Here is a 26123-nt window from a genome sequence, read left to right as displayed (position 1 = left end):
AATATTCTTATTAAATATGCTATATAGTAGATTATTCAATCAACATAAATGAATGCACCAACTAGTAAAATATTAGACATACCAATATTTAAAAAAAAAAAAAAAAAGGAAGAGAAAAATTATAATGATTAGTCAATCAAATATTACCCACCAAAGCCTTATGATCAGATTCCCACTTCAATTTCTTTCTTATTACTCGCTTAGTCGCTTTATCCCTGGCTAACTTTAAAATAAAATTCTACCATAAATAAATCACCTACCCCCAAATTAGTAGCAAAGCCACCTACCCTTTCATAAATGCAATCAAGAAGGACAGCACTTGAAAAGTTGTCCATTTAGCAATACTAATCCATCAACGTTTAATTTTAGCCATTCAGTGGATAAAAAGGGATCTAACTTGGGAAAAGCTTGATATAGATTTGGTTTTTGACTATAATAACTCAAATAGTCAAAAACCAATCACTATAAAAGGTGAAAAAACAACTTTGTTTCCGACTGCCAACTTCTATGCATTCCAACAGGTGGCAACAAAGGAAAGACCCCAATCAGTCAAATATGACAACTTTACCCATATCTCAATTGTAAGGGTAAATATTGAGGTTTTCAAAATATAAATACATTAACAACCTGAAAATCATAAATATTCGCAAGTCAATATTCAAATGTATGTCAGAATGTTTTCATAGAGAGAGAGTTTCCCTTTTTTTTTTTTTTTTTTTTTTAAACTTTTTTTTTGGTAATAAAATTGCTCTTTACATTTTCCACAACACTCAATCACCTCCCCGGTCCTAACGCGAAATTAATTTTGTTGGGCTTTCAAACTTTAAACTCATAAACCAAAGAAGAACAGTTTTGGGCCGGGCCGAGCCGGGCTGTCCGGAAAGTATCAAAATTGTTTATTTGACCCGTTTCTTCCTCTATCTTTCCAAGAACCGCTTTTTTCTCACCGTAGCAAAACCCTCAAAAAACCTCTGGGTGGCAAATTGCCAAATATATCACGGAGAGTGTTGTAAAACGAAGAGGAAGAAGTTGCTGAACTCCAATGGCGGCCAAGAACCAGCAGCACAGTAAACAGAAGAAGAGGAAACAAATCCCGGGTCCTAAGCCTGACGGCAATAGCTCCGGTTCTAAGAAACCCAAGCTCCTCCACTCGAAGCCCTCAAATCATCCCAGTAAGGAGTCGAAGAAACCTTTCAAACCTCACAAACACAAACAATCCGAACCTGGGAAGGAGAATAACGCTCCTATGTCGAAGCGAGAGCGCCGTCTCCATGCCAAGGTTGATAATTTTTTGCGTTTGCTATTTGGGTTTCTTTTGCCATTGCCTTAGATAAAATGAATGCCCCTTTGCAGTATTTTGATTAATTTTAATTTAATTTGATTGATTTTGGTCGTGGGTTTACATTTTCATTTTTAAATTTTCAATCTTTACAATTTATACGATGAGCTATCAAAATGTTTGATTTGCGGCTTTTATTTCTTTATTTTGTGCAGGAGCTTTCTGAGGCCAGGAAGAAGAAGAGGAAGCGTCATTACAATTTAGAACAAGTGTGTTATTATTATTAATTTTTTTTTAATGAAGTATAGAAAAAGATTAAATTTTGGAGCTATTATGGCTGTAAGCTAAACTTTGTTTCTGTCCCCCTTATTCCAAAAATAGGAGCTTGCCCATATGTGGGAAAAAATGAGGCGTCGTAATATTGCCAAAGCAGACCGATCCAAGTATGTATGTTATAAAATAAGTAACATTTGGAGTTCGTATTATAGGAATTAATAATGCCGTTTTATATCTTCCTTTTTAAGTTTACAAGAATTCGTTTTATCTCTTTGTTTATGTTTCTCGATTAACTGTTTAATTATTATTATTATTTTTTTTGAATATTTATTGTAAGATTGATAAGTGAAGCCCTTCAAAAGATGAAGGGCAAGATTTCTGAGATTACAAGCTCCCATGTTTCTTCTCGTGTTCTGCAGGTGATTGTTTTTGCTCATTCTCTTTGAAGTTTTCGAATTTTTCTCTCTTGTTATTATTATTTTTTGGCTCTTAGTGGCCTGTTTTTAACCTCTTTTTTTTTTTTTTTTTTTTTATACTTTTAGACTTGCGTTAAGTACTGTTCACAAGATGAAAGGGATGTCGTATTAGAGGAGATCCAGCCACATCTTCTCACCCTTGCATGTAACACTTATGCAGTTCATCTGGTGAAGCTAATTCTCGATCGTGGTATATTTCAGCCTAAATGAATGAATTTAAAAGTGTTGGACCACGTGGTTGAAGCTTTATCATTTTGAACTTTTGTTGGTACTTTGATTAAAGTTTTTAGATTTTGAGAATTTTTTTATCTATGCTATGTCTGCAGCTTCAGAAAAACAACGGGGAGGAATTATTTCATGTTTTCGTGGCCATATTTCTTCTCTTCTTCGTCACATGGTTGGATCTGTAGGTATGTTAGAAATCTTGTGAAAGTTCTATTCAAGTTACAGTATTTACTTTCATAAGCTGTTTTCAAGCCGCTTAAAATTTCTTTTGCAGTTATTGAGCATGCTTACCAATTGGGAAATCCAACTCAAAAGCAAGAGCTTTTGATGGAGCTATATTCTACAGAGCTTCAGTTGTTTAAGGACCTGGTCTCAATGAAAGAGAGCAGGTAAAGTATAAGCAACTTAAAGTAATCTTCTTTGGTAAAGTATAAGCAACTTAAAGTAATCTTCTTTGGGGAATTGCCATGCCATATTTTTATTCTACTTAGACAAACTTTAACACTGAGTTTTAGATGTGAAGGACTAACAAACCCATTAAATCTGTTTCCAAAGTCAATCCGTTTTCATAATTCGTCAAAGATATTTCAGGTTAGCAGATATAATTTCAAAATTAGATCTCCAGAAAGGTTCTGTCCTACGGCACATGAATTCTGTGATTCAGCCAATTTTGGAGAAAGGAATTGTTGATCACTCTATCATACACAGGGTATTAATTGAATTCTTAAGCATAGCTGACAAGGTGTGTTTGAGATTTTGAGATTTTACATATACTTTATTAGTTAAGATACTTCTTTAGAAGAATTTCCTTGTTGGCCTGATGTGGCTTTTGCCTGTAACTTCTTCCCTTGACCTAAATCTAGTTTGTTGACAGTCCTCTGCAGCAGATTTAATTCAACAGTTGTCTTCTCCACTACTTGTTAGAATGATCCATACTAGGGATGGATCTAGGATTGGTGTGCTCTGTGTCAAGCATGGGAGTGCTAAGGTTGGTTGCAAAAATACCCATGAGTTTTATCATATACCCAATAAATGTAGTTTTCAATTTGTTAATTGACCATGTGGATTGGAGTTTTGTGTAATTGCTAACATTGGGTTTTCCTTTCTTTGTGTCATTTACTTTAGGAAAGAAAGAAAATTATAAAAGGAATGAAGGGCCACATATCCAAAATAGCTCGTGATCAACATGGAAGTAAGGTATGAATTACTTCTGGAAATTATTTTTTATCATGATTTGTTTGTTCTGTTGGTTAATATTTTGCATAAAGTTCTCCTTTAGATGTTAGGCTTAGCACGACAAAATTCTTTGTGTTTATTCCCAGTATAATAGGTACTTTTTCCATTTGGACAGTTTGTAACCCACAATTCTATACTTTTCAATACGATTGGGAAATCTCTGTTGTTTACTTGTTTCTATGGAAATTTATTTTCTTGTTGTAAGCTTTATTCTTTTCTTCTTTTAACCATCAGGTGCTCGTCTGCATTGTTTCAATTGTTGATGATACAAAGCTTGTAACAAAGGTTTGTTCTTTCTGTGTTATTTGTTATGGATGGTTGCTTTATATAACTAATTGTATGCTCTTAAAATAAACCTTCTGTATTGAGCTCTTTTGATTACAGGTTGTTATTCATGAGATTCAAGAAATTTTGGAGGAGCTTGCTTTTGATAAGGTTTATACTCTTCCTATACGACAAGTGAAATTATTTTAAGAGGGTAACATATTGATTTTTTTTTTTTTTTTTTTGGGGGGGGGGTAATGAGATAACATGTTGATTTATTGTATGTCAAGAATGCTATAATAAGGAAGTAATATAGCTGCATACTGGATATTACTTGAATATTCACACTATGATGTTCATAGCACCTCTTAAGATCCATTAGATATTGAAAATGAAGTACTAATTGAGTGGCTAAGAATTTTCAGTCGTATTAGAATTTCTTTTTCATTTTCTGCTCCCTATAAAATATCCTCTAAGTCCACTCCCTGAATTGATGTTATCTTTACAGACACTTGTTTATTCAGTTTGATTTTAGTCTCTCAATATTATTCATCCTATAATCTCTTGTTGAACCTTTTTTCGGTTTTCAGAATGGATGGCATATATTGCTGCAGCTACTTCATCCAAATTGTTTGCGTTATTACAGTCCTGATGAGCTGGCATCTCTTAATTTCTCTATACCCTCTCTTTGTGGCAAGGTAATTTGTTAGTTGTTTTTCATTTATATGACTCTTATACAGCTGCACTGAAACTTACTATATTTCCCTGCTTTTAGAGTGAATCAGAAGTGGAATCTTCAAAAGTTAATGGATCTAGTGAGGAGGCTAAGAATGACACGGGAATGGCAGTGGCTGAGGCCAATACAAGTTCTGAGCTGGGAGATAGTCTTCATGCAGTTGAGGGTGGAAAGAAGGATCCTTCTATCCGAAGGCAAGAGTTATTAGTCAAGAGTGGGCTAGCTGAGGTTTGTTGTTTCATCATAATGAATATACTATTTGATTTCTCAAACATATTTCAATTTTATTATTTTAAGTTTTGCACCCTGTTACTGCTAATATTATATTTTTCTGGGCAACTCAATGACCAAAAAATTGAAATTGGAGTTTATTAAAAATTTAGCTACGGATCTTGTAATAAATGCCCAGTTCAAGTGGTTGACTTAGATGCTGGTATGTCTTGCAGAAGCTTGTTGATGTATGCATTGGAAGTGCAGGGAAATTACTTAGATCAAATTTTGGCAAATATGTCATATATCAGGTAAGTCCTAGTTAAATGTAGATGAGCCTGAATTTTAAAGATTCTGTTCGTCAATTTTATATAGATTTCACTTCCATTTTTTTTTTTCCCTCATCATTATAGTGTAAGCATGCATGATTTCACATTCATATGGATGCAGGTGGCAATAGGGGGTTCTGATGGCATTCTTCATCAAACATTGGATGAAAAAATAAATAAATTACGTAAGACCATAGCCTTTCTTGTAGGTGAACCTAAATCAAAAGAGGAGGAACATCTCCTTGAAAATTTCCATTCGACTCGGACCCTTAGAAAACTAATATTGGATTGCCCCACCTTCGCTTCCACCCTGTGGAATACAGCACTGCAAGGAAAGTGTTCAACATGGGTTCAAGGTCACAGGTTAGCCTACATTTGCTAACTAGTTATCGGTTATGAAATTTTGCATTTTACCAATCGTATAAATCATATAAATTGATTTTCGTTCTTGCTTTCTGTGATTGCAGTTCCAAGGTGATTTCTGCATTCTTAGAATCTTCAGACTCTAAAGTTCGTGAACTTGCAAAAGAAGAGCTGCAGCCCTTCATAGATAATGGTAAACTCAAAATTGCTGAGACAAAACAGTCAAGTTGATCACCATGAGACAGTGACTAAGTTGACTCACAACAAGGGCAGTCTTAGTGAAGGGGACAACAGTGGCCTTTGAATTTTCTAGTAATTTAACATATATAAAAAATGCTAGGCAATTAAAGTTAACATTAAATTTTAATTAATAGTTTATGTTTTTTGCTTGGCTTTTGAATATAGTGAGAATGTTTGGCTTTTGAAGAATGCCCTATGATGTTTTCACACTTCCTCAAACGATTGTTGGTAATTATTTTTTCTTTTAAAAAATAACAATTTTCATTAAAAAAAAAGCCAAAAATGTTTGAATTTTAGATCATTTGAAATTTAATATAAGTACTTTATTTGTTGAAGGGTACCCCCCCCCCCCCCCCCCCCCCCCCCCAAAAAAAAAAAAAGAAAAAAAAAAGAAAAAAAAAAGAAAAAAAAAAAAGAGGAATTGATAAACTTGGTAGTATATGCGAAAGTGGATCTTGAAATAGATAAGGAAGAAAGACAATGTTGGAAAGAAAATAACAATTTTCAAAAAACAATGTGGTCTTTCTTTTTATTTTTATGTTTTTTTACACCTAAGAAAACCAAAAATGTCATTCTTGTTTTAAAACTTTAAGGTACTAAACATAATTTGCCTAAACATTAGGAAATTATATGGAAAAAAAAAATAATGTGGTTTCAAAACCATCTATTTCTATTAGTCTTTCTATAGGTTTTTGATACATAGCAAAATTATTGATATAATTTTAAAATAGTTAATGTGATTTAATATTTTAATTTTTTATTATTATTTTTACCGTGTGTCAAAATTTTTTTAAAAAAACTATGTAGAAATAAGTGGTTCGAATTCTTCCTGATTTTATGTCGGATTATATTTCATCTAAAATACATTTAGTTAGCCACCAATTAATTGCCAGCTGCTTTTTCATTACAATTTTGGTCCATATGGTTTTTGCCTTGCTTGTGAACTTAGTGAGAAATGTTTGGCTAGAAGATGGGCCTATATGGTTTTTACACTTTCTTCAAAGCATTGTTGGTAATTATTATTTTTTAAAAAAAATTAACAATTTTCATGAAAAAAAAGGGGCTGAAAATGTATGAATTTTTACATCATTTGATGTTTCAAGTAAGTATGAATTTTTACATCATTTGATGTTTCCAGTAAGTACTTTGTTTGATTGTTGAAATCTTGAAGAGTACAAGTTTACAAAAATTAGAAAAACTTCGAAATACATATGAAAGAGGATCTTGAAATAGATCAGGAAAAAGAACAAGCATTTATAATAATGAATAAGAAACTCAGAACAAAACAATAATGCTTTTTACTTTTTATTAATTTTGGTGGGAACTTTTTACTTTTTTATTTGAAACTAAAAGTTCTGTTCCCTTGAGCTATTATGAATAAACACAAGCAGATTTGCTTCTAAAACTAGCACTTTCTGATCTAACCTCAAAGATTGGAGAGTCATGAAAATACTCCGTTCTTGGTTCACAATTCACAAAATGTCCAGCTTGCAAGTAACAAAACCTGTCTGGTTTCTTCTGAATTCTGGTTCTCAAGTGTGGATAGCCTTGAAATACATAGTCAGATGGATTAAAAACAGGGGATTCTCTTTGAGAGTTGCTCCGGAACATATAATCAGATGGACTAAACAGTGAGGATTCTTTCTTTGATGCTGCATTAGTTCTCAAGCAATTCTCTATCACTTTTGCTTCCTCTCTGAATCTGTCTTTCATGTCTTTCAAACCTCGAAGAATCTTATAAGATCTTGACCAATTTGTAGCATTGCCTTTTTGAGCAAAAGCATTGGACTTGGTAGTAGGAGGAGCAGAAATTTTACTAGTATAGGGGATTGTGTTGCATTGAAAGCAGAAATTCTTCCATCTCTCCAAGTCAAAAGCTCTTCTTTTTGCATGGTCTGTGAGACATGCATAGGCCTGCAAAAATTTTTTTGGAATTCTCAAATAAAATAATACAAATAAAAACTTTATTTTAAAAATTTATGAGTGGGTATTTGATAGAAACCAAAAAATTGAATGCACTCACAAGTCACACCTAAGCTGGTACATACTCAAACAACAAACCCAGTTGTCAAATTAAATTTGGGTCACTCTCTCTGTATTTTCTCTTTATTGGTAATGGTCCAATATATCCATGTACTTTATGGTAATGGTCACGTGGGACTCACATTCGCATCCTTCTTATTCTTCTTCTTCCTTAAGCTAAAAAAACTCCATTGGTACCCCACAATGGAAGGCATAGCATAAACATCACAACCAAAAACTTTGCGTGATTGAATCAGGTTGGTAATGGGGTCTGGTTTAAAGAGCTTTTTGCCTACCAAATCTTTTTTGGGTTCTTTTTTTTTTTGCCCCCCCCTCATTGTCCGCTTCGAAAAAACCCAGTTTCATAAATTACTAACTGTTTATCCATTTTCAGAGCAAAAAGACAATATTTCTCTTTTGATAATAAAAACTTCATATATACATACATATATATAATAAATCTAACCTCTGAGACAAGCTTGAAAGCAATTTCAGCCTTTGGATGTTTGTTCTTATCTGGATGAAGTTGCAAAGCTGTAGAAGCAAAAACAAAAAAACAGGGCTAAACAAAAAGGAAAAAAGAAAAAAAATAAAAAAAGAAAAGAAAAAAGATACTGTAAAATGCATGGCAATTCTATTAGCCAAAAGTAAAAACCTAGTGCCTACCAAGTTTATGGTATTTCTTCCTGATAACATCAATACCGGAAGATTCTTCTACCTGGGAATTAAATTTTATTAAAAACCCAGGAAAATAAAATGGCTTTAAATTCTAGATCAAGAAAACTTATAGGCTCATGAAAATACATACACCAAGTAGACGATACCAATCAATGAAATGTGATTTGGAAGAAGATTGGCTGCAACGGTTGTTAACAATATTCTTGTGAACGCAGCCAACTGAGCGTGTTGACATGGAGCAAATCTTTGATACCAACTGGGATTTCAGATCCTCAGCTTCTTGTTTCACTTTCCCCATTGACCCAAAAAAAAAAAACTTTGGAATAGGAGAAAAGATTGGATAAAAGGGTATATCAAAGATTATAATAACCTGTGCATTAGTGTTTGTGGGTTTTTCTTTCTTGGTGGAAAATTTAAGAGAATGAAAGAGAGAGAAAGAGAAGTGAGAAGAAAACAATGTGGAGCGGTTAAGAAATAAAGGCAATGGTTTGCGGGAGAGGGAGAGATTTTTGAAAGTGGATCAGTTGGTGGGAAGTATAAGAGAGATGAATAGTCCTCTGCCGTTGATCTTGCCACGTTGGAAGAATATGAGAATGTCAAGGATAATCTAGCCCTTCCGTTTCTTGTTTCTTTTAATGTTTTTTAATAAACTGTTTTTTTTTTTTTTTTGAATCTTTATTAAGGTTTTTAAAATTTAAATGATCAATTTAATAGGGCTCTTTAAGCTGTTTTCTAAGTGGGTCCACTCCTTTAATTTCAAGAAACTAATCATGATTAGTTACTTTATTACTTCTTCTTATATTATATAGGCTCCAACCGATATGTATTTGGAAGAAGTTGCTCCTTCCATGCTTTATATATGAAAAAACAGAAAAAAAGATAACCAATTTTGGATTAATCCCATTTTTAGGGTCAATTTGGAATGCTGCAGTGCACTCATTTGGATTATTTTAAATTTAACTCAATGAACCTATTTAGAATAGTTCAATTTAATTCAGTACAATTTCATTATCCCAAATAAATTCTAATTAAAGTTTTGTCCAGAGGGTGGAAAAAAAAGAATAATACATAGGAATTGTAGAAAATTGAAAACACAACAAAAAATTTGTCTGGTGCAAAACCCTTTAATGGGAAGTAGGAGTATTCTAAAACTGCAACGATGGAGATACAATATGGTGGCAATGGGTACAAAAAAAAAAATGTGCCTGTCAAGACAAGAGGAGTCAGGCTTATCACAGAGAGGTAGGGAAGAGAAAAGAGGATACATAGTGAATGAATTTTTTTTGGGTAGGTAGCAAAAACTAATTACTCAGAGGTACTGAATGTACCAAAATCTGATGAGACATTAACCAAATGGCAAACCAAAGAGAAATTTTTTATTTTTTTTTTTAAAAGGACCAAATGTACCAATGGAGCGTCTAGTTGAAGCTAGGATATGACCCACAATCATAAAATAGCATTTGCCAAGTTGAAACCTAAGGCATAAATAGGGAATCAATAAGTAGGTGAAAAAGAAAAGAAAAAAAAAACAGAATTCATAGCATCTCTACTCAATGGGACCTCTGAAAATCCAATCCATTTGCGTTTTATACAGGAATATAGTTAATTGAAATAATAATTGTTTAGTACTTTTTTATTCTTTTTTTGTATGGTAGCTATTATGAAAAGTCTAAATGTAGCTTTTGTTTGGTTTAGCTAGGGACGAATTCCAATGATTTTACCTGGATTTTGCAATTTTTATAAGGTTCAAGTACCGGAAGCCAATGAAACTGGAAGGTCAATTATGGAGATTAGAGTTGTTTTCAAAACACAATGCAAAAGTTGCAGAATCATTGGATGGTTTTCAACTTTTTTTGAATGTCAAAAGCCTATGCAATGAATGGTTTGGTTAATTGTTTTCTGTTGCATTTATAATACATCCCCAATGCATTGAATTTATATATTTTGCTAACTTCAAAGCAATTTTGTTGCTCAATGCTTGAGGTTTTATCTACTCTGAAGAAGTAGACAAAAAAAAGAAAAAGGTAGTTTAACAATTGTTTTGTTTGGTCAAGACAACAAAACAAGACTTTCCTCAAAGCAACATAAATTCTACTCGTTTAAAATCAGAAAATCCAATCACGTATGTCTTTTGGTATATACCACAAACACAAAAATACATACTGTATTTTCTGGAAATATCAGTAGAATTTTTTTGTGTATTAAGTAAATTATCCCTGTTGTTCAAAAGGGCAAATTGCGGTTTGAACGGTGTATAAAGTCAGTTCTTGGGTGGATGCAGTATGTATTGGCGGGTTAATTATAACTTCCGTTTGGGCCAAATTGTGCTGAGATGAGATCCACTACAGATTCACGACGCTCATCACAGCTCAAAGCATGAAATAATCGACACCATACGCCTACACCATTTCCTTATTCTTTAAATTTGTGTCGAATATCTAGTCCTGGACATAATTTGTCATACAACAAATTTCTTATCATATTAACATCATAATAATATATTTATTCACCAAAAAAATGATAATAATATATTTAATCACAACCACAACCATTAAATTTATTTTTGTTTATTTAATTTGGACTATATCTATTAAAATTAAATTTAAAAAATTGATTTAATAAGCTCTTAATGTAACATTATCATGTAAACTGGACAAAAGATAAACTCTTAATTATTATATACCATAATGTGCTGTGAAAGACACCACAAAGTATTTAGGACAATGACAACCTTAAACATAATTGAGCATGATACTTGCTCCACCCCAACTCCTCCAATTAAAAAGCAATCTACATAGCCATAATATTGATATGGACAGAAAATGGTTATAATAACATAATATTGAGAGAATATGTTATAAGATCCGATGGAGATCCTATAATTTAAGGATTTAATAAGGTTTCATAAGCAAAAAATTTTATTTGCCCATTATTCTCTCGGTGGTTTTAAAACAGAGAATCCAATAATGTCATCTGGTATACGCCACAAATGCAATGTACATTGTGTATTTTCTGGCGTTATCCTAATCCCCACTTCTTGTACCTAAATTGATTTGTCATACTATTATTATTGAAGCTCAACCACATTACCAATAAAAAAGCTAACCATTTTATAATATAAAAAAAAAGAAAAAACAAATCAATTTACCAAAAAGAAAAAAAGAAGAAGTTAAAATTAAAAGAAATTAAAAAACTAATCTAAATCCCCGCTTTGATTGATTCCCAACCCGCCACTCACATGATTAGTATTAAATTCGGTGAGCAGACGAAACAAAAGTTGGGCCGCTTTAAAACACTTGGCTCAACTGCTGGGCCCACAGACACTCAATCATCGTTGGTTCCAGCCAGTTTTTCAAAAGTCCAAATATTATGCAATAAGGGGCCTGCGATTCAGTGGGACCCACTCTATGTCCCATTTTAAACTGCACGCACACGCACGCTCTCTTTCAAATCCTAATCAGGATCCCTGACGTGCGAGCTCTTCCATTATCCATACCATTGCTCTCTCTCTCTCTCTCTCTCTCTCTATTTTTTCTTTTTATTTATTTATTTATTTTCATTAATTGCGTAAAACCACTCTCGGTATTGTTTTGCTTTTCGAATGACGAGTTTGCCCTGGGCTGTCTTATCGAAATTCCCGGGATTACAGCGCTGATATACGTGTCCTTTTGCTTAGAAGGCGAGGACCTTTTTGATAATTAAGTTACGAAAGATTAACTCCGTACTTCGTTCTTTAATCTCTCTCCACTCTCTCAGTGTTCCCCAAATCTATCTTTTTCTTCTTCTTCGTCTTTTTTCTTCCTTTACGATTCCTCGAAAACCTCATATTTCAGGCGGATTTTGGAACGATGGCGTTTTCTGGGGTTGGAATTTTTCTGCGATAAAGTTTGTTTCTTTTGCGGTTTAGGAGAATAGAGAAATTCTTTTTGATGGTTGTTAGTTGAGGTCGGATCGCCATTCGCCACCTACGATGGCGGCGGGGACAATGGCTACCGCCGCCGGAGCTGCGGTGATTCTGTACTACGTGTTGACTCGGAGATTGTTGGCGAAAGGCGATGACGACGATCGGAGTGGAGGAAACTACTCGAAATCGAGTAGTAGTAGATCTTGGAGGAGGAGGATTTCACGGCGACCTGCTCAGGCTCCGGCCACGTGGCTTGAGACTCTGACCACTTTGTCCGAGACTCTCAGGTTCACCTACGCCGAGACTTTGGGTAAATGGCCGATAGGCGACTTGGCATTCGGCATTAATTATCTTATCCGGAGGCAGGTCAGTCACACCTCTGTCACGTCTCTATGGCTTCGATTCGGTTAAAGTTGGAGACTTTTCTCTATTAATTTTACGAAATCTTCCACAAATTTATGTCTTTTTGATTTTTTTTTTTTCTGTGTGAATTCTTAGCTAATATTGCTGTATCGGTAACCTTGATGTGTAATTTGTGCTTTGCAGGGTAATCTGCAAGTTGCCAGTGTATATGCTGGTACTGATAGCGTAGAGCTCAAAGGCCCTGAAATAATTGCTGAACTGAATTATTTCTTGAGGCTGTTGAGTCTTTGTATTCTTTTCTCAAAGAAGCCGTTCCTGGTGTTTTTAGAATCCGCCGGCTACTCTCAAGAAGATGTGCTCTTTCAGAAGCCCAAAGCTGGGGTATGTATAGTTTCAAATCATTCTTAATCAAAATGCTTAAATCACCCTTGAATCAGGCTTTCCAATCTAGATACGGATGTGGGTTAATATCGGTTACTGAGTAGTATAGTGCTTGCAGCTTTTGAAGCCTGCTTTCACAATTATACGTGATAAAGATTCAAAATGCTTCCTTTTATTGATTCGTGGAACCCATAGCATCAAAGATACACTAACAGCAGCAACTGGTGCAGTGGTACCTTTCCACCATTCTGTTTTGCATGATGGTGGGATAAGCAATTTGGTTCTCGGTTATGCGCATTGTGGGATGGTTGCTGCTGCCCGTTGGATTGCTAAGCTCAGCACTCCATTCTTGCTTAAGGCTCTTGGTGACTGTCCTGACTACAAAGTTAAGGTAAACAACATTTATTTCATCTGAGAAATGAGTTAATTTTTTATCCCATTGCATATGATCTTGTTTATCATTCCGATTAATATAGGTCTGTAAGTCTGATACTAAAGGGATGCTGTCTGAAATTTCACATGCTTGGGCTTGATAGGGTAAAAGGTTACATGAGCGTCAAAAGATATATCTATTGTCACTTAGCACAACAATACTTGTTATGTGATGCATTCATGTGAATTCCCAAGTCATTTAATATAATTGTGTGGCCAACAAAATATTAGTCTTGGTTAAGATGTTCTTTTAATTTACTTAATTTGAAATTTGCATTTCCAGGTCGTTGGGCATTCGCTTGGTGGTGGTACAGCTGCACTACTTACATATATTCTTCGAGAGCAAAAAGAATTGTGGTCAAGCACTTGCATTACATTCGCCCCAGGCATGTATTTATCCAATGTTAGGCGTATATTATCTTTTTATTATATTACCGCATTACCGGGTTGACAGGCATATTTTCCTTTAATCTCTTTAATATCTTAAGCTTTCTTAAAATTTCTCTTATAATACTGAAAAATGGAGGTTGTCAATGTTGGCACCTTGGTCATTATGCATAGCACATTGGGTGGTGTTGATTTGCCTGTCAAATTGAATGCATTATATTTTCTATTGTCAGTCCTAGGAACATGGAGTTGTTTTAAAAAAAAAAAAAAAAAAAAAAAAAAAAAAAAAAGGAACAGGGCAAAAGTTATCACCATATGGGTGCTAGGTACAGAGTTTTCATTTTCTTAAATGTAACGTCCACAAATTTTTTGAACTATGAGAGAAAAGCTCAAAAATGTGATATGTTGTTATGAGAAGGAGTGATAAAAAGGAGAATAACTTTGCAAGATTTGTTTTTTTGAGCTGCTACTTGGTCTTACCTTTGCAAAGAAACACGAAAGGAGAAAATGACTAGAGGTCCATGCAGTGCAGTGATGCTGTCTAAACTCTCAAGGGGCTCAACTTCTTGATTGTTTGTCAGTGAGACACTATTTGCTTGAGATCTTACACATTGTGCCCTTCTGTAATAGTTTAACTGTCATTTGCAGCTGCCTGTATGACATGGGAGTTGGCAGAATCTGGCAAGCACTTCATTACTACTATTATCAATGGTGCTGATCTGGTGCCTACATTCTCGACAGCTTCTGTTGATGACCTACGCTCTGAGGTGCTATAAATCTTCATTTGGATTTCGTTTGCTTGTGTATTATATTCACCATGATAACATGAAAAAGTGTTTTGGTTTGTTAGATGTTGTCAGAATCCTAATTTGAATTGGTTACTGTCAGGTCACAGCGTCATCTTGGTTAAATGATTTGCGGGATCAGGTTGAGCATACTAGGATACTAAATGTGTTTTATCGCTCTGCTACTGCTGTTGGATCTCGCCTACCATCCATAGCTAGTGCAAAAGCCAGGGTTGCTGGTGCGGGTGCAATCCTGCGGCCTGTTTCTAGCAGCACACAGGTAACATCTTGCTTATACTCTTCTTGTATACATCCTATGCTTGTAGAATTATGGTTATACTGTCTCTTTGAAGAACTGTTTATAATAGATGATGATAAGGGATTGATCATCAGCTTGAACTTTAACTTATTCAGGCAATGGCCAAATTCTATTAACTTATTTAATTTCACCTCATCTTTTTTTTTGTCTCTTACTCGTAGTTCCTAGTTTATCTACACTATAACTGGCAGTGGTTTTGCTTGATTCATTTTAGGTTGTGATGAAGCGTGCACAGAATGTTGCTCAAGCAGTTGTTAGAACCCGCTCATCTCTATCATCTTGGTCGTGCATGGGTGCACGTCGTCGTAATGTGGGTCCATTATTGAACTCTAAAGAAGATGCTTTGCATGAAGATTGTCTGGTATCTGAAAAACCTTCTGAATCTCTCAAGGTTGAAGGAATAACAGAAGATGTTGTTCTGAGCAAAGTTGAATGTAGTTCTTCTAGTGGTGGATCAGGGCATGATGATACAGATGAAGAAGAGCATCTTATTCCAGTAGAAGTTGTCACTACTGCAACCACTGCAGAAGACATTACAGAAGGCGAGTTGTGGTATGAACTGGAGAAAGAGCTGAAGAGACAAGAGACTGAGGTAGACATCAAGGCCCAGGAAGAAGAAGCAGCGGCTGCAAAAGAAATAACTGAAGAGGAAAATCTCCTTACTGATGCGGCTGAAAGCGACAAACCAATCTCTTCAATGGATGCAACAGAGAACCACCACTTCTATCCCCCTGGTAGAATCATGCACATTATTTCTGTCCCTTCCTCTGATACTGTCAATTTAGATACTGATGGACCTAATGAAGAACATGTTGGTATATACGAGACACCTAGAGAATTGTACAGTAAGCTCCGACTTTCAAAAACAATGATCAATGATCATTATATGCCTATGTATAAGAAGATGATCGAATTGTTAATCATGGAACTCGAAAATCGTGATCAATGTTGAAAAGAACAAAATTTAGTGAAAAAGATATATATATTACTTGTCCTGTTCAGTTCTTTGGTGCTATTATGTACGGTATCAGGTTTGGTTATTATTAGGGCAACAAGATTGGTTTGTCGACTATGGTTATGGAAATCTTTGGCACGTATAGTTTATCTGGAAATTTCGAAACAATTTATTACATGAAGAAACTTTATTAAGTGTGAAAAAGACCAGCCCGATCTCTTCTATCCTAATTTCTCAACCATTATTTTCCAATTATAAATGCCCACTGGATGGTCGCCACTCAATGTGGGGTTGGTGTTAGTTGATTCATATAGCTTTCTATTTGTTTGTTTTCAGATAAGAGTTACACGACCAAGTCAATCAAAAAACAGCCTCCATTGCCCTAGCTTGCCCATGCTGGGCTCAGAGCAATCTTCTTGCCATTTTTTTCTTTCAACTTTATTTTATTTTCTTATTTATTTTTATTTTAGGGTGAATGGCTCAGAGCTTACTTGGAAGCTAAATTTTGGCGTTGAATCATAACCACAAACTTTTTGTAAAGTTGAACACCCCATTAAGTTTAGCTTCTAAAACCCAACCCCACCATTATCTTTCCCTTATTTTTATTTGTTGGGCACCATTCTCTTTCCTTTGATCGTGGAGGATATAAAAGGAATCTGTCAACATCAATACTATTGATGATACGTGGAAAACATTAGAGCAGAAATAATCTCATTCTATTTACATAAAGGAAAATAATTACTTTTCCCTAATATCCTTGTAATTTATATGTTTCACGTTTTGAAAACCAGAATCCAGCATATATATGATGCGGTTCTTCCCAAAATAAATATCATAAACCCATAAAAATCATCTTATGTGTTTGACCTTTGACATCAATGGTCACTGAAAACAACTGGCTTGTTCAAAGCCTAGTGTTTGGTTATCATTGGATTCCCAGCTGAATATTTTATTCCGACCTCCAAATTCAAACCTCATATTTTTTATTTATTTATTTATTTATTTTCTTTTGAGTCCTCAAACTCTAAACCTCATTTGCTACAATATTTTGTTATCGCTAAAACTTTCCCAATCAAACTTCATATAGAAACACATTTACTTTTAACAACTCTTGATCAAGATATACTTCTTTAATGCCAATCTAATTTCATCCATGAATATATCATATTCAATTTTTCGTAGGTAGTCATCCTAAATATCATTTTTAATATTTAATACCGACGTTATAATAATTTTATTTTGATTAGCTCATTATAATCCTGTTAAGACTTCCAATACCCATTTGTTGTCTTAAACCAAACGCGTAAGACCCAAGTGGGGTGTGACATGTTGATGTAACCATTATAACTCGTTTGGCAGAAAGTCCAACACGCCCATGGTTTCTTCATCACACTGTGGTCAACGGATGGGCAATATGGTAATCTCAGCCACCCAGTTTGCAGTTTGTCGAAAAGTATACGTTGCGTAGCTACACATGGGATTTGCAAATGGGAAGAGAAGATGGAAATGGAGTATAAGCAAGACGAAGCGTTTGAGTTCTCCTACACTGTCTGCTTGGGTTGCCTAACCGTCCCCGTGTTCCTACCAGGAACTGTTAGTTTCTTGCCGGAGTGCGCAAGTCTCAGTTTGCCGGCCTAGTATAAACCAGTATCCCTCTTGTTGAAAGAGAGGCGGTAAATCACACATAAAGGTTTCGTTTTGCTGCTTCTTTTTTCTCTGCGACCCATTCTTTGTTTTGGTGTAAAAATTTAAGAGAAACATATAAAAACTTGAATTTTGTTCACAACAAGAAGTTTTTATGTATAATGGGTTTGCAAAAGTAGTTTTTTCTTTCTTTTTTTTTTTTTTTTGGTTGTTTCTGTGTTCTTAAACATTGTTGCTGTGTTGGGGTTGAGTAAAGTGGTCTTGCTTTTTGTAAATTGCTTTCTCAGTGTGTCATCTTGAGGAATAGAATGATTCATTACGACAAAAAAGGATGATTAAACGTTTTCTTTTCAATAAAAGCGACACAAGAAAGTGAATGTATTCCTTCAACTAAGGCTGGCTAGTATCATTACATGTATTTAAGTTCAGTAATTCTGGTATCCAGAGATGTTACAATAGAGAAAACATTGGAAAAAATGGGAATCTTAACCTTTTTTTTTTTTTTTCTCTTTTTTCAGATTTAAGAATATTTTTGTTCTGAAGTTAGAGCTTGATATGCTACTTTTGATATGTAACTTTGTTTTGAAGAGATCAAAGTCTTATTTTTTATAAAACTTTGGAATATATCCAAGGGAACTTGAAAAATTCTTTGAACTATTAGTATTGTCTAATATTCCATGTCTATAAGAGGTGTTTTGATTTTGAGTAAATATATGATTCTAGGGACAATGGTGCTTTTTCCTTCTATTCTCGACGGATTGGCGAGAAGTATGTCAATCAAGAAAGGAAACAATTTTCATAACGATGTCGGAAGAGAAGCTGCAGAAACATTGGCAAAGGAAGCAAAAAAGAACGCGTTGATGTTGAGGTCTTCTGGGAAAATGAAGTCTGAAAAGTCTGCCAATTTATCATCTGTTTGCTCCAAGAGAGGCAAGAAAGGAATGAATCAGGATTGCTTAATTGTTTGGGAGGTACTACTTTTTTAATTTTTAATTTTTTAAAAACTTCTGTATCATAAATTTGAGAAGGCTGATTTAGATCAATATAACAATTATTTTGATAAAAAAACTTGGGCGTTTGATTTGATATATAGGAATATGGATGCCAAGATGACATGATCTTTTGTGGGATATTTGATGGTCATGGTCGATGGGGTCACCTTCTTAGCAAAAGGGTCAGGGAATCACTTCCTGCTTCTTTGTTGTGCAATTGGCAAGAGACTACTCTTTCATCCCTTGACATGAACTTTGAACTCGAAAGGGATCAAAACCTCTTCCGTTTCGATATATGGAAGCAATCCTTCTTGAAAGCATATGCTGCCATCGACCAAGAGCTTAAACACCATCCTGATATTGATTCTTTTCTTAGTGGTTCTACTGCATTGACTATTGTCAAACAGGTAATAGCATCAGGCTGTGTTTCTGCTATTTTAAACTTTGAGTATTAATTTTTAGGGACTAAGATTATAGTTAAAAAGTTCTCTAGATTTTCATTTTGTTGACAAGAAGTAGCCTAAAATATCCACATAAAATGAGGACAGGGTGAACAACTCATAGTAGCAAATGTTGGAGATTCTCGAGCTGTATTGGCAACCATTTCTGAAGATGATGGCAGTTTGGTACCCCTTCAGCTCACAATTGATTTCAAGCCAAATCTACCTCGTTAGTTCTTTCTCTTTCTCTCTCTCTCTTAATCTCTCCCTATTTATCTTATTGAAAATGGACCAATAGTATGGTTTTATTATTTGTTATGTACAGAGGAGGCTGAGAGAATAAGAAGGTCCAGAGGACAGGTTTTTTGTCTGCGTGATGAACCAGGGGTGTATAGGGTGTGGCCGCCAAACGGTCACTCACCAGGACTTGCCATATCAAGAGCCTTTGGTGACTACTGTGCGAAGGACTTTGGGCTTATTTCTATTCCTGAAGTGAGTCAAAGGCATTTAACAAGCAGAGACCAGTTTGTCATTTTAGCAACAGATGGGGTATGCATTTTCTTTTGCTATAAAACATATATATAGCAAACCAGTTAATTTTACAGTGACCATTCCATGTAATTAATGCTCTCTTGTTCAAGTAGCTTGGGTCAAAATTATGACTGAAAAATCATTTTCTGGTTAATGTTTTTGAATGGGAAAAACTGCTAAATTTGGACATTGAATTTGCTGTTCCTTCTTAGGTATGGGATGTGATATCCAATCAAGAAGCAGTGCAGATAATCTCCTCTACACCGGACAGAGAAAAATCGGCAAGAAGGCTAGTGGAATGTGCTGCTCTTGCATGGAAACGTAAGAAACGAGGCTTTGCAATGGATGACATCTCAGCTATTTGTCTCTTCTTCCATACTTCACCTTCCCAGCAAATTAATAATCCACCGGTCTCAAAATTTTCTGCCATTAGAAAATCTGGATGATTCATAAAAGTTGTTGCTTTTTATGTCCAACAGTAAAATATATTGTATATAAATGTATTATACATAAGCATTGCAGTCATTGTATCTTCTTGATACACTTTTTTTCTTTTTCTTTTCTTTTGTTTTTTCCCCTTATAAGTAATAAGAAATCATTGATGATGAGCAGCCAGAAATGTGGTACAGCTTCTCTGTGAAACTCTTCTCAAAGAAGAAAGAACCTGTTTTGATCTCTATGAAACTTTCATATATGATACATATATCTACCCTTTATTTGTTCAATAGCAAAAATGAATATTATAATTATCCCTTTTAAAGTTCTTTTTTTTGGGGGGGAAAAAAAAACTATAAAATACGATAAGTGAAAAGCTCTAGCTTGTGCTTGTAAAAGAAAAAACTATCACGGGAGGACTGTACTTGCGCCATTATTGTGCAATAATAGAAATCAATAATTACAAATGAGTTACATGAATGATTGATTCATTGAGGAGGTAGGACTTTGGCACGCTAAAACAGAAGCTGGCAAGTGGCCAAGCCCAAGTGTTGGATGTCTCGGATAAGATCTCAAAAATGATATTTCTAATTTCCTCCATTGCTTAGGATTAGGATGTTCCAACAATTATCAGAACATGCTTCCTAGCAATGAGAACATGGGGTAGGACAGTAATTTGGTTGCAAAAGTAGGTGAGCAGCTGAAATAGAAAGAGCATTATCAATGGGAAAATGAAATTAATGAGACAATCAAGAATAATAAATAGAATATATGTCTCTTTAATTTTTGAGAGGAATTTATTAGCTTACTAGAATATATGTCTTTAATTTTTGAGAGGAATTTATTAGCTTACTGTTTTCTTTTGGACTTTTAGAATACGTTCTTGGGCTTTAATAATGGATGTCAGTCTACAAGTCCAAGCCGTCATTCATATTTCCTCTCATCCCTCCACTTCAAAAATTCTCCGGCGACCATTCCAACAATGCTCTGCAACCACCTCAGAACAATCTCTCCGACATTCTCGCCGGAACTGAGAGAACTCAACGATGAGTCCGACTTCGAAAGCCTCCTCAATCCCAACGGTCTTATCTCTATCTGTGGCTTCGGCTCCCTCCTCTCTGGTACGTATAAATAAACCATCCTTTTTCTTTAGCATTATACTGACCGTACAGTCTGATCTCTGCGTCACTTTTTGTGTGTCTGCAATATGCATTGTTGCTTGGGAACAGAGACAAGTGCTCGGAGTACATTCCCGGAACTTATCAATTTCAGAGTTGGGAGACTGGTCGGTTTCCGGCGAGTGTTCTCGGTGGTGGGTCCTATTTTCTTTGCTCGTGGCATTGCCAATACAAAAACCCATGTATGTTTTCTGAAAACAAAAAACCGAAATATTACCAAGTTTTGAACATTTGAACCATATACAGAGCAATGAAAATAACATATATGTTCCGAGGATTATCTTAGATTCTGATATATAAATATATGTTTGTTTCTTAGCAAAGTTTAAAACCTTTCAGGAGATTTCAGGAGCAACGGTGGAGCCTTGTGAAGGTGAAATCATCATAGTCAGTGTCTTTGAGATAAGAAAATCAGAGGTGTTGAGAAAATTTTCATTTCCTTTTTTTAAGTTTAGTCTAGCATCTGGGAACTTGTTCATTCTTTGAATTAGACTCAAACTATTAATTACTTGATAAATTATTAATTTCAGATTCCGGCTTTTATAGAAAGGGAACGCGAATATCGCTTCCTAGCTGTAAGTGTCCTACCTTTAAGTTTCTCTGACCATGACGATCAAATTATTGTTTTCTTTGCTTTTTTTTTTTTTTTTTCTCTGCTTAAATTTGCATTTGGAAAATTATTTTCTCTTTCTAGGTCATGCCTGAGACACTTGATGGGAAGCCTCTTACTAGTAGTACTTCTCCTGCAGTGAGTAAAAAAAATGCCAATTCACCTTGCTATGAATATATATATATATATATATATATATATATTCTACTTTCTGGTAAATGGTATTTTTCAGAGTGTTTGATGTTGATAGATTTTCGGCCATATCATTGATAATGCAGGTTCTTTGCGCTAGTTATAGTGATGAGGAGTTTTTCCAAAATAGATGCAATGGTAATTCTTACCTATCAAAAATGCAAACATATTTACATATAAAGCATCTCTCAAAAGCATATATATACTTTGCTATTTCTTTTTTCTGGTATTGTAGAAGGCAAGGAGATCTATTTTCAACAATATGGAGAATATGAGATCCATAAGATTTGGAGAGATGATATCTTACCTTGTCGTGTTTATCTTCGTCACTGGTAAATGTTTCTGTTCTTCATCTCTATTTGATGTTTCAAACAATTTTGAACAATATTTTGGAAATATATTGTTATGTAATTGAAGCTATTTGTGTGTGACAATATTGCAGTTTGATGGCAGCAAAAACCTTAGGCGATGAAGCATACGACAACTTTCTGGATCACAGTTTCCTCGGAGACCGGAAAACTACCATCCAAAACTACTTGGAAACAAGCGGTTTTGACATCATGGAAGAGGAGCCACCTGAGTCCCTTAAAGTCCGTTATGGAGGTTGCTTTCAATTAGGAACTAAAACCATGTAATATGCTCCTAAAAGAGAGCTTTGTCATTAAAATACACAAAAATAAAAAAAAAGGACCAAATACTTTTAATGGAATAAACATAGCAACGTGTATTTCTTATATTCCATAATGTTACCGATTAAAGTATTGACATTTGAACAATATATCAAAACTCATTATCACTTGCCTGAATCTGAAAAAAGAAAACCTAGCAATTCATAAAGAAAGTACGGATGAACTGGTTGGAAAAAGTGACATACAGGTAAGAGGAAAAAAGGATGGAGCAAATTAACTTCAATGGTTGTAATTTATATAATTTATATAATTTACTGGAAATTTGGATAGTTGTAATTTATATAATTTATTAAAAAAAAAAAGAGGTAAAAATCAAAAAAAAAAAAAAAAAAGGAAAAAAACAAAATGACCACGATCGTTCAAATAAACGACATGTGTTCTATGGTGATGGGACTCTGGCTGATATAAACGACAAAAATGGTTAGGTCGTTAGTTGAAAAAGGAATTCATCTCCAATTTCCATTGCGCCTTCTCCATATGATATGTGACATTTCCCATGCGTGGGCGCGTGCGTTGGCCTCAACTGTTTTCACATAGTCAGATAGTCCTTATCTTATAGTCATTTAACCAAAATGCCAACGACAACTACTCTCCATCTCTCGTTCCCGCTCTCTCCTCGCTCACTCGCGCGTCGCGCGGGACTGATGAGATCTCAGCTATACTTCTTTTTCGACTGAACCAGTACACTTCCTTTCTCCTCACTCCACTCACCCGCTGCTCACCCGAAGTCGATCGCCGGCGACGATTTCCGATCATCATGTCCTCCTCCTCCTACGGCCGCACTTCAAATGTTCCGGCGAACCTGTTTGAGGTGAGGGAGCTCAACGACGAGTCGGATTTCGAAACTGTCGTCTCAGCCGACAGTCGTTTCTCCGTCTGTGGCTTCGGTTCCCTCCTCTCTGGTACGTAAAAAAAGTCACCTTATTCTTCATTGTCTTCTTCGTATCGTAATCTGATTTTTTTTTTTTTTTTGATTAATGCGGAGTGAGGATCAGAAAGAAGCGCGAGGAGTACATTCCCGGACCTCGTCAATTTCAGACTTGCGAGATTGAACGGATTTCGCCGCATCTTTGCTCATGTCACTCCAATTTTCTTTGAGCGTGGAATCGCCAGGCCAGAAACCAAGGTGCTTTTCTTTTTCGAAGAATTCAAGATAAAACATATTTCATGAATTATTGTATGAAGCATCAATATAAGTGTTGTGTGTGTGTGTGTGTGTGTGTGCTTTAAGACCAAAATTTGTATAAAAATTTAAAAAATCCTTCAAGTTTGTTTGTTAATCTTTTCTTTTTTATGTGCATTGCCAGGAAATTTCAAGCCTGAGTGCAGAGCCCTGTGAAGGGGAAAGCCTGATAGTTACAGTTTTTGAAATTAAAAAATCAGAGGTATCGCGTGCTAGGATAAGTTTGTGTGTACCAGTTGCATTCCATGTTCAATATCGTGAATTCAAAAATTCAAGTTCTTGTTGTTTCTTAAGCTGATTTCCAACTTATTATTATTACTTTCATCATCATGTCAGATTCCTGCTTATTTAGAGAGGGAAATTGAATATCGATTCCTCGCGGTAACTTTTTAAACTGTTAATTAGCAATGTGATATAATCATATAATTATGAGATTCTGGTAGAAATTTTTGCTTTGCTTTTAGTTGTTGAAGTTACTTAAATCTCTGGCAGGTACTTCCTGAAACTCTTGATGGGAAGCCATTTGATAAGCCAGCGGTATGTAAAGATTGCTTTTTATAGGTGGTTTTTGATTTTTTTTTAAGTGCAGAAGATGACTAGTTTTGTGGTACTAATGCCAGGTGCTTTGTGCTTGCTCTAATGATGAAGAATTTATCCGGGTTCGATGCAAAGGTAAATCTTTCTCTTGGGTTCACTTGATAGGAGAGATCAAGAACATGGCATGTAAGTGATTCGAGACATTCCTAATTAGCATCAGCGAAGAGAAGGTTGATTCTTCGTTATTTCAGGATAGGAGGTTTGAGAAATTGTGTATTGAAATTAAAAGGCAACTGATTGTCTATTTGCACAACTATATGTTCTGTTTCCTAATGATGTACATTTTTTGTATGTATGTATATTAAAATTCCTGATATTAACAACTTGTGCTTCAAATCTGTAAAATATTATGTATTGAAAGCATATTTTCAAGAGAGTAGAGAAAAGTAATTATTTGTGTAATTAATTATAAGCATATAGTTGTCAGAACCAGAAAATCTCTATGCATCACTCAAGTTGATCTTTTTTTCTTTTTTTTTTCTTCTTCTTTTCCATCTTTCCTGCCTTCCTTTTTTCTAGTGGTTTTCCTAATCACTATAATACGTGGGAAATGTATATATATATATATATATATATAAATGTGTGTGTGTGTGTGTGTTAATGTGTTCTGTTTATCTTGTCGGATTGCAGGAAGCAAGGAAAGATTCTTTCAGCTATATGGGCAATATAAAATTGATAAGATTTGGCAAGATGATATATTACCTTGTCGAGCATATCTTCGGCACTGGTAGGTTCTGTTTCTAGCAAATGCATACATGAAACAATCTATTGAGGATTTCAAAGTGACAGATAGCAAGTCATGCTTTCAAAATTAAGAAAAATAGGTACTGACTTAATAATTTTGATCAACAAACCAGCATAGTTTGCAGAATTCATTTGTTCATGTCGTGTGATGTGATGCACTTGGGGATTGCATACAAGTATTCAAATTTCTAGATATCTGTTTGTGTTAGTTTTTGTCGTCCATGCTTTACTGACATGACATCGATCATCCATGGCACATACGTCTGAGGTTTAATGGATAATTCCCTAGTCTGTTGTCGGTTTGATTTCATGTTGCTGTTCATGTATGTGGAATAAATAGATATACGTGAAATAAGCCCTATTCCTCCTTTCCAATGGCCAAATATATTCAAACAAGTTGATTTTTTTCCTTTCCAAATTTGCTAATCTAGCTTTGAGATTGAAAAACAAAGCCATTTGATAGGCACAGACCAAACTAGCTGAAAGAGGTTGAATCTATTCCTTTTAGGCCTTGTTTTTCCTTGTTAAAACATCTCTCCGTGAACTTAAAAATGTGATCGAATTTGTGTTTTGCAGTGTGTTAGCAGCAAAGAATCTCGGTGATGAAGTGTACGACAACTTCTTGGATCACACATTCCTTGGAGACCGTAAAACAACCATCCGTCAGTATTTGGCCTCAAAAGGTTCAGGCATCATGGAAGAGGAGCCTCCTGAATCTCTCAAGCTCCGTTATGGTGGTTGATGTTCATATATTTTATAAATCCCACACACCATTTTGTTTGTAAGAATGAGCTAATATTAATGTAAGCTTTTTATGTCTTTTTTCACATCATAAAATGTAAGCTTTTCACTCTTACACCAGTAATTTGTACTTTTAAGGACGCAGTGGAAATTTACCATTACCAAAACATTATTATATATTAAAATTTGACGACTATGATCATATTAGCCTTTGATAACAACATGTGTATTTCTTTGTAAACGACAAAAATGGTTAGGTCGTTTAGTTGAAAAAGCAAATCATTTCC

At 34.9% G+C, this 26123-nt stretch overlaps 6 protein-coding genes across 12 annotated transcripts; 5 read left to right on the top strand and 1 right to left on the bottom strand.

Moving 5' to 3' along the window:
- Positions 1 to 933: 933 nt before the first annotated feature.
- LOC107433197 (pumilio homolog 24) lies at positions 934 to 5823 on the top strand. 2 transcript variants are annotated; one of them, XM_048465853.2, is made up of 17 exons: positions 934 to 1279; positions 1495 to 1548; positions 1661 to 1722; positions 1893 to 1974; positions 2098 to 2221; positions 2358 to 2441; positions 2531 to 2645; positions 2848 to 2965; positions 3131 to 3244; positions 3382 to 3453; positions 3727 to 3777; positions 3877 to 3927; positions 4347 to 4454; positions 4532 to 4720; positions 4939 to 5013; positions 5153 to 5394; positions 5499 to 5823. In XM_048465853.2, the coding sequence occupies exons 1-17, from the start codon at positions 1043 to 1045 to the stop codon at positions 5623 to 5625; spliced, it is 1905 nt and encodes a 634-aa protein (XP_048321810.2). In that variant the 5' UTR covers positions 934 to 1042; the 3' UTR covers positions 5626 to 5823. The 2 variants fall into 2 exon arrangements, with proteins under 2 accessions (XP_048321810.2, XP_048321809.2); XM_048465852.2 differs by having other exon boundaries at positions 2848 to 2998.
- Positions 5824 to 5972: 149 nt separating this feature from the next.
- LOC107433236 (dnaJ-related protein rsp1) lies at positions 5973 to 8813 on the bottom strand. Its single transcript, XM_016044498.4, has 4 exons — positions 8465 to 8813; positions 8323 to 8374; positions 8123 to 8190; positions 5973 to 7548 (listed from the first exon to the last, which is right to left on the bottom strand). The coding sequence occupies exons 1-4, from the start codon at positions 8630 to 8632 to the stop codon at positions 7006 to 7008; spliced, it is 831 nt and encodes a 276-aa protein (XP_015899984.3). The 5' UTR covers positions 8633 to 8813; the 3' UTR covers positions 5973 to 7005.
- Positions 8814 to 11868: 3055 nt separating this feature from the next.
- On the top strand, positions 11869 to 15910 carry LOC107433273 (uncharacterized). Its single transcript, XM_016044551.4, has 7 exons — positions 11869 to 12604; positions 12785 to 12982; positions 13101 to 13373; positions 13698 to 13800; positions 14450 to 14568; positions 14690 to 14866; positions 15120 to 15910. Exons 1-7 carry the CDS (start codon positions 12305 to 12307, stop codon positions 15855 to 15857), a joined length of 1908 nt encoding a protein of 635 aa, XP_015900037.3. The 5' UTR covers positions 11869 to 12304; the 3' UTR covers positions 15858 to 15910.
- A 1310-nt stretch (positions 15911 to 17220) lies between these two features.
- On the top strand, positions 17221 to 20218 carry LOC107433282 (probable protein phosphatase 2C 34). 2 transcript variants are annotated; one of them, XM_025066812.3, is made up of 6 exons: positions 17221 to 17533; positions 18228 to 18475; positions 18598 to 18903; positions 19045 to 19165; positions 19262 to 19485; positions 19680 to 20218. In XM_025066812.3, the coding sequence occupies exons 2-6, from the start codon at positions 18233 to 18235 to the stop codon at positions 19911 to 19913; spliced, it is 1128 nt and encodes a 375-aa protein (XP_024922580.3). In that variant the 5' UTR covers positions 17221 to 17533; positions 18228 to 18232; the 3' UTR covers positions 19914 to 20218. The 2 variants fall into 2 exon arrangements, with proteins under 2 accessions (XP_024922580.3, XP_015900047.3); XM_016044561.4 differs by having other exon boundaries at positions 17225 to 17550.
- A 21-nt stretch (positions 20219 to 20239) lies between these two features.
- Positions 20240 to 22569, top strand: LOC107433283 (uncharacterized). Of its 5 annotated transcripts, XM_048466028.2 has the most exons (9): positions 20240 to 20594; positions 20777 to 21023; positions 21132 to 21262; positions 21405 to 21497; positions 21611 to 21655; positions 21775 to 21828; positions 21969 to 22020; positions 22118 to 22214; positions 22325 to 22569. In XM_048466028.2, the coding sequence occupies exons 2-9, from the start codon at positions 20885 to 20887 to the stop codon at positions 22515 to 22517; spliced, it is 804 nt and encodes a 267-aa protein (XP_048321985.2). In that variant the 5' UTR covers positions 20240 to 20594; positions 20777 to 20884; the 3' UTR covers positions 22518 to 22569. The 5 variants fall into 5 exon arrangements, with proteins under 5 accessions (XP_048321985.2, XP_048321989.2, XP_048321988.2 ...); XM_048466032.2 differs by lacking the exon at positions 20240 to 20594 and having other exon boundaries at positions 20871 to 21023; positions 21405 to 21453; XM_048466030.2 differs by lacking the exon at positions 20240 to 20594 and having other exon boundaries at positions 20885 to 21023; positions 21420 to 21497.
- Positions 22570 to 22943: 374 nt separating this feature from the next.
- Positions 22944 to 26032, top strand: LOC107433258 (uncharacterized). Its single transcript, XM_048465021.2, has 9 exons — positions 22944 to 22955; positions 23131 to 23473; positions 23567 to 23697; positions 23879 to 23956; positions 24091 to 24135; positions 24247 to 24291; positions 24375 to 24426; positions 24982 to 25078; positions 25672 to 26032. Exons 1-9 carry the CDS (start codon positions 22944 to 22946, stop codon positions 25835 to 25837), a joined length of 969 nt encoding a protein of 322 aa, XP_048320978.2. The 3' UTR covers positions 25838 to 26032.
- The last annotated feature ends 91 nt before the right edge of the window (positions 26033 to 26123 follow it).

Source organism: Ziziphus jujuba, chromosome 11, assembly GCF_031755915.1.
Source record: "Ziziphus jujuba cultivar Dongzao chromosome 11, ASM3175591v1".
NCBI classification, from domain to species: domain Eukaryota; kingdom Viridiplantae; phylum Streptophyta; class Magnoliopsida; order Rosales; family Rhamnaceae; genus Ziziphus; species Ziziphus jujuba.
Note: the sequence above shows the minus strand (reverse complement) of the source record. Positions and strands in the feature narration are given on the sequence as shown.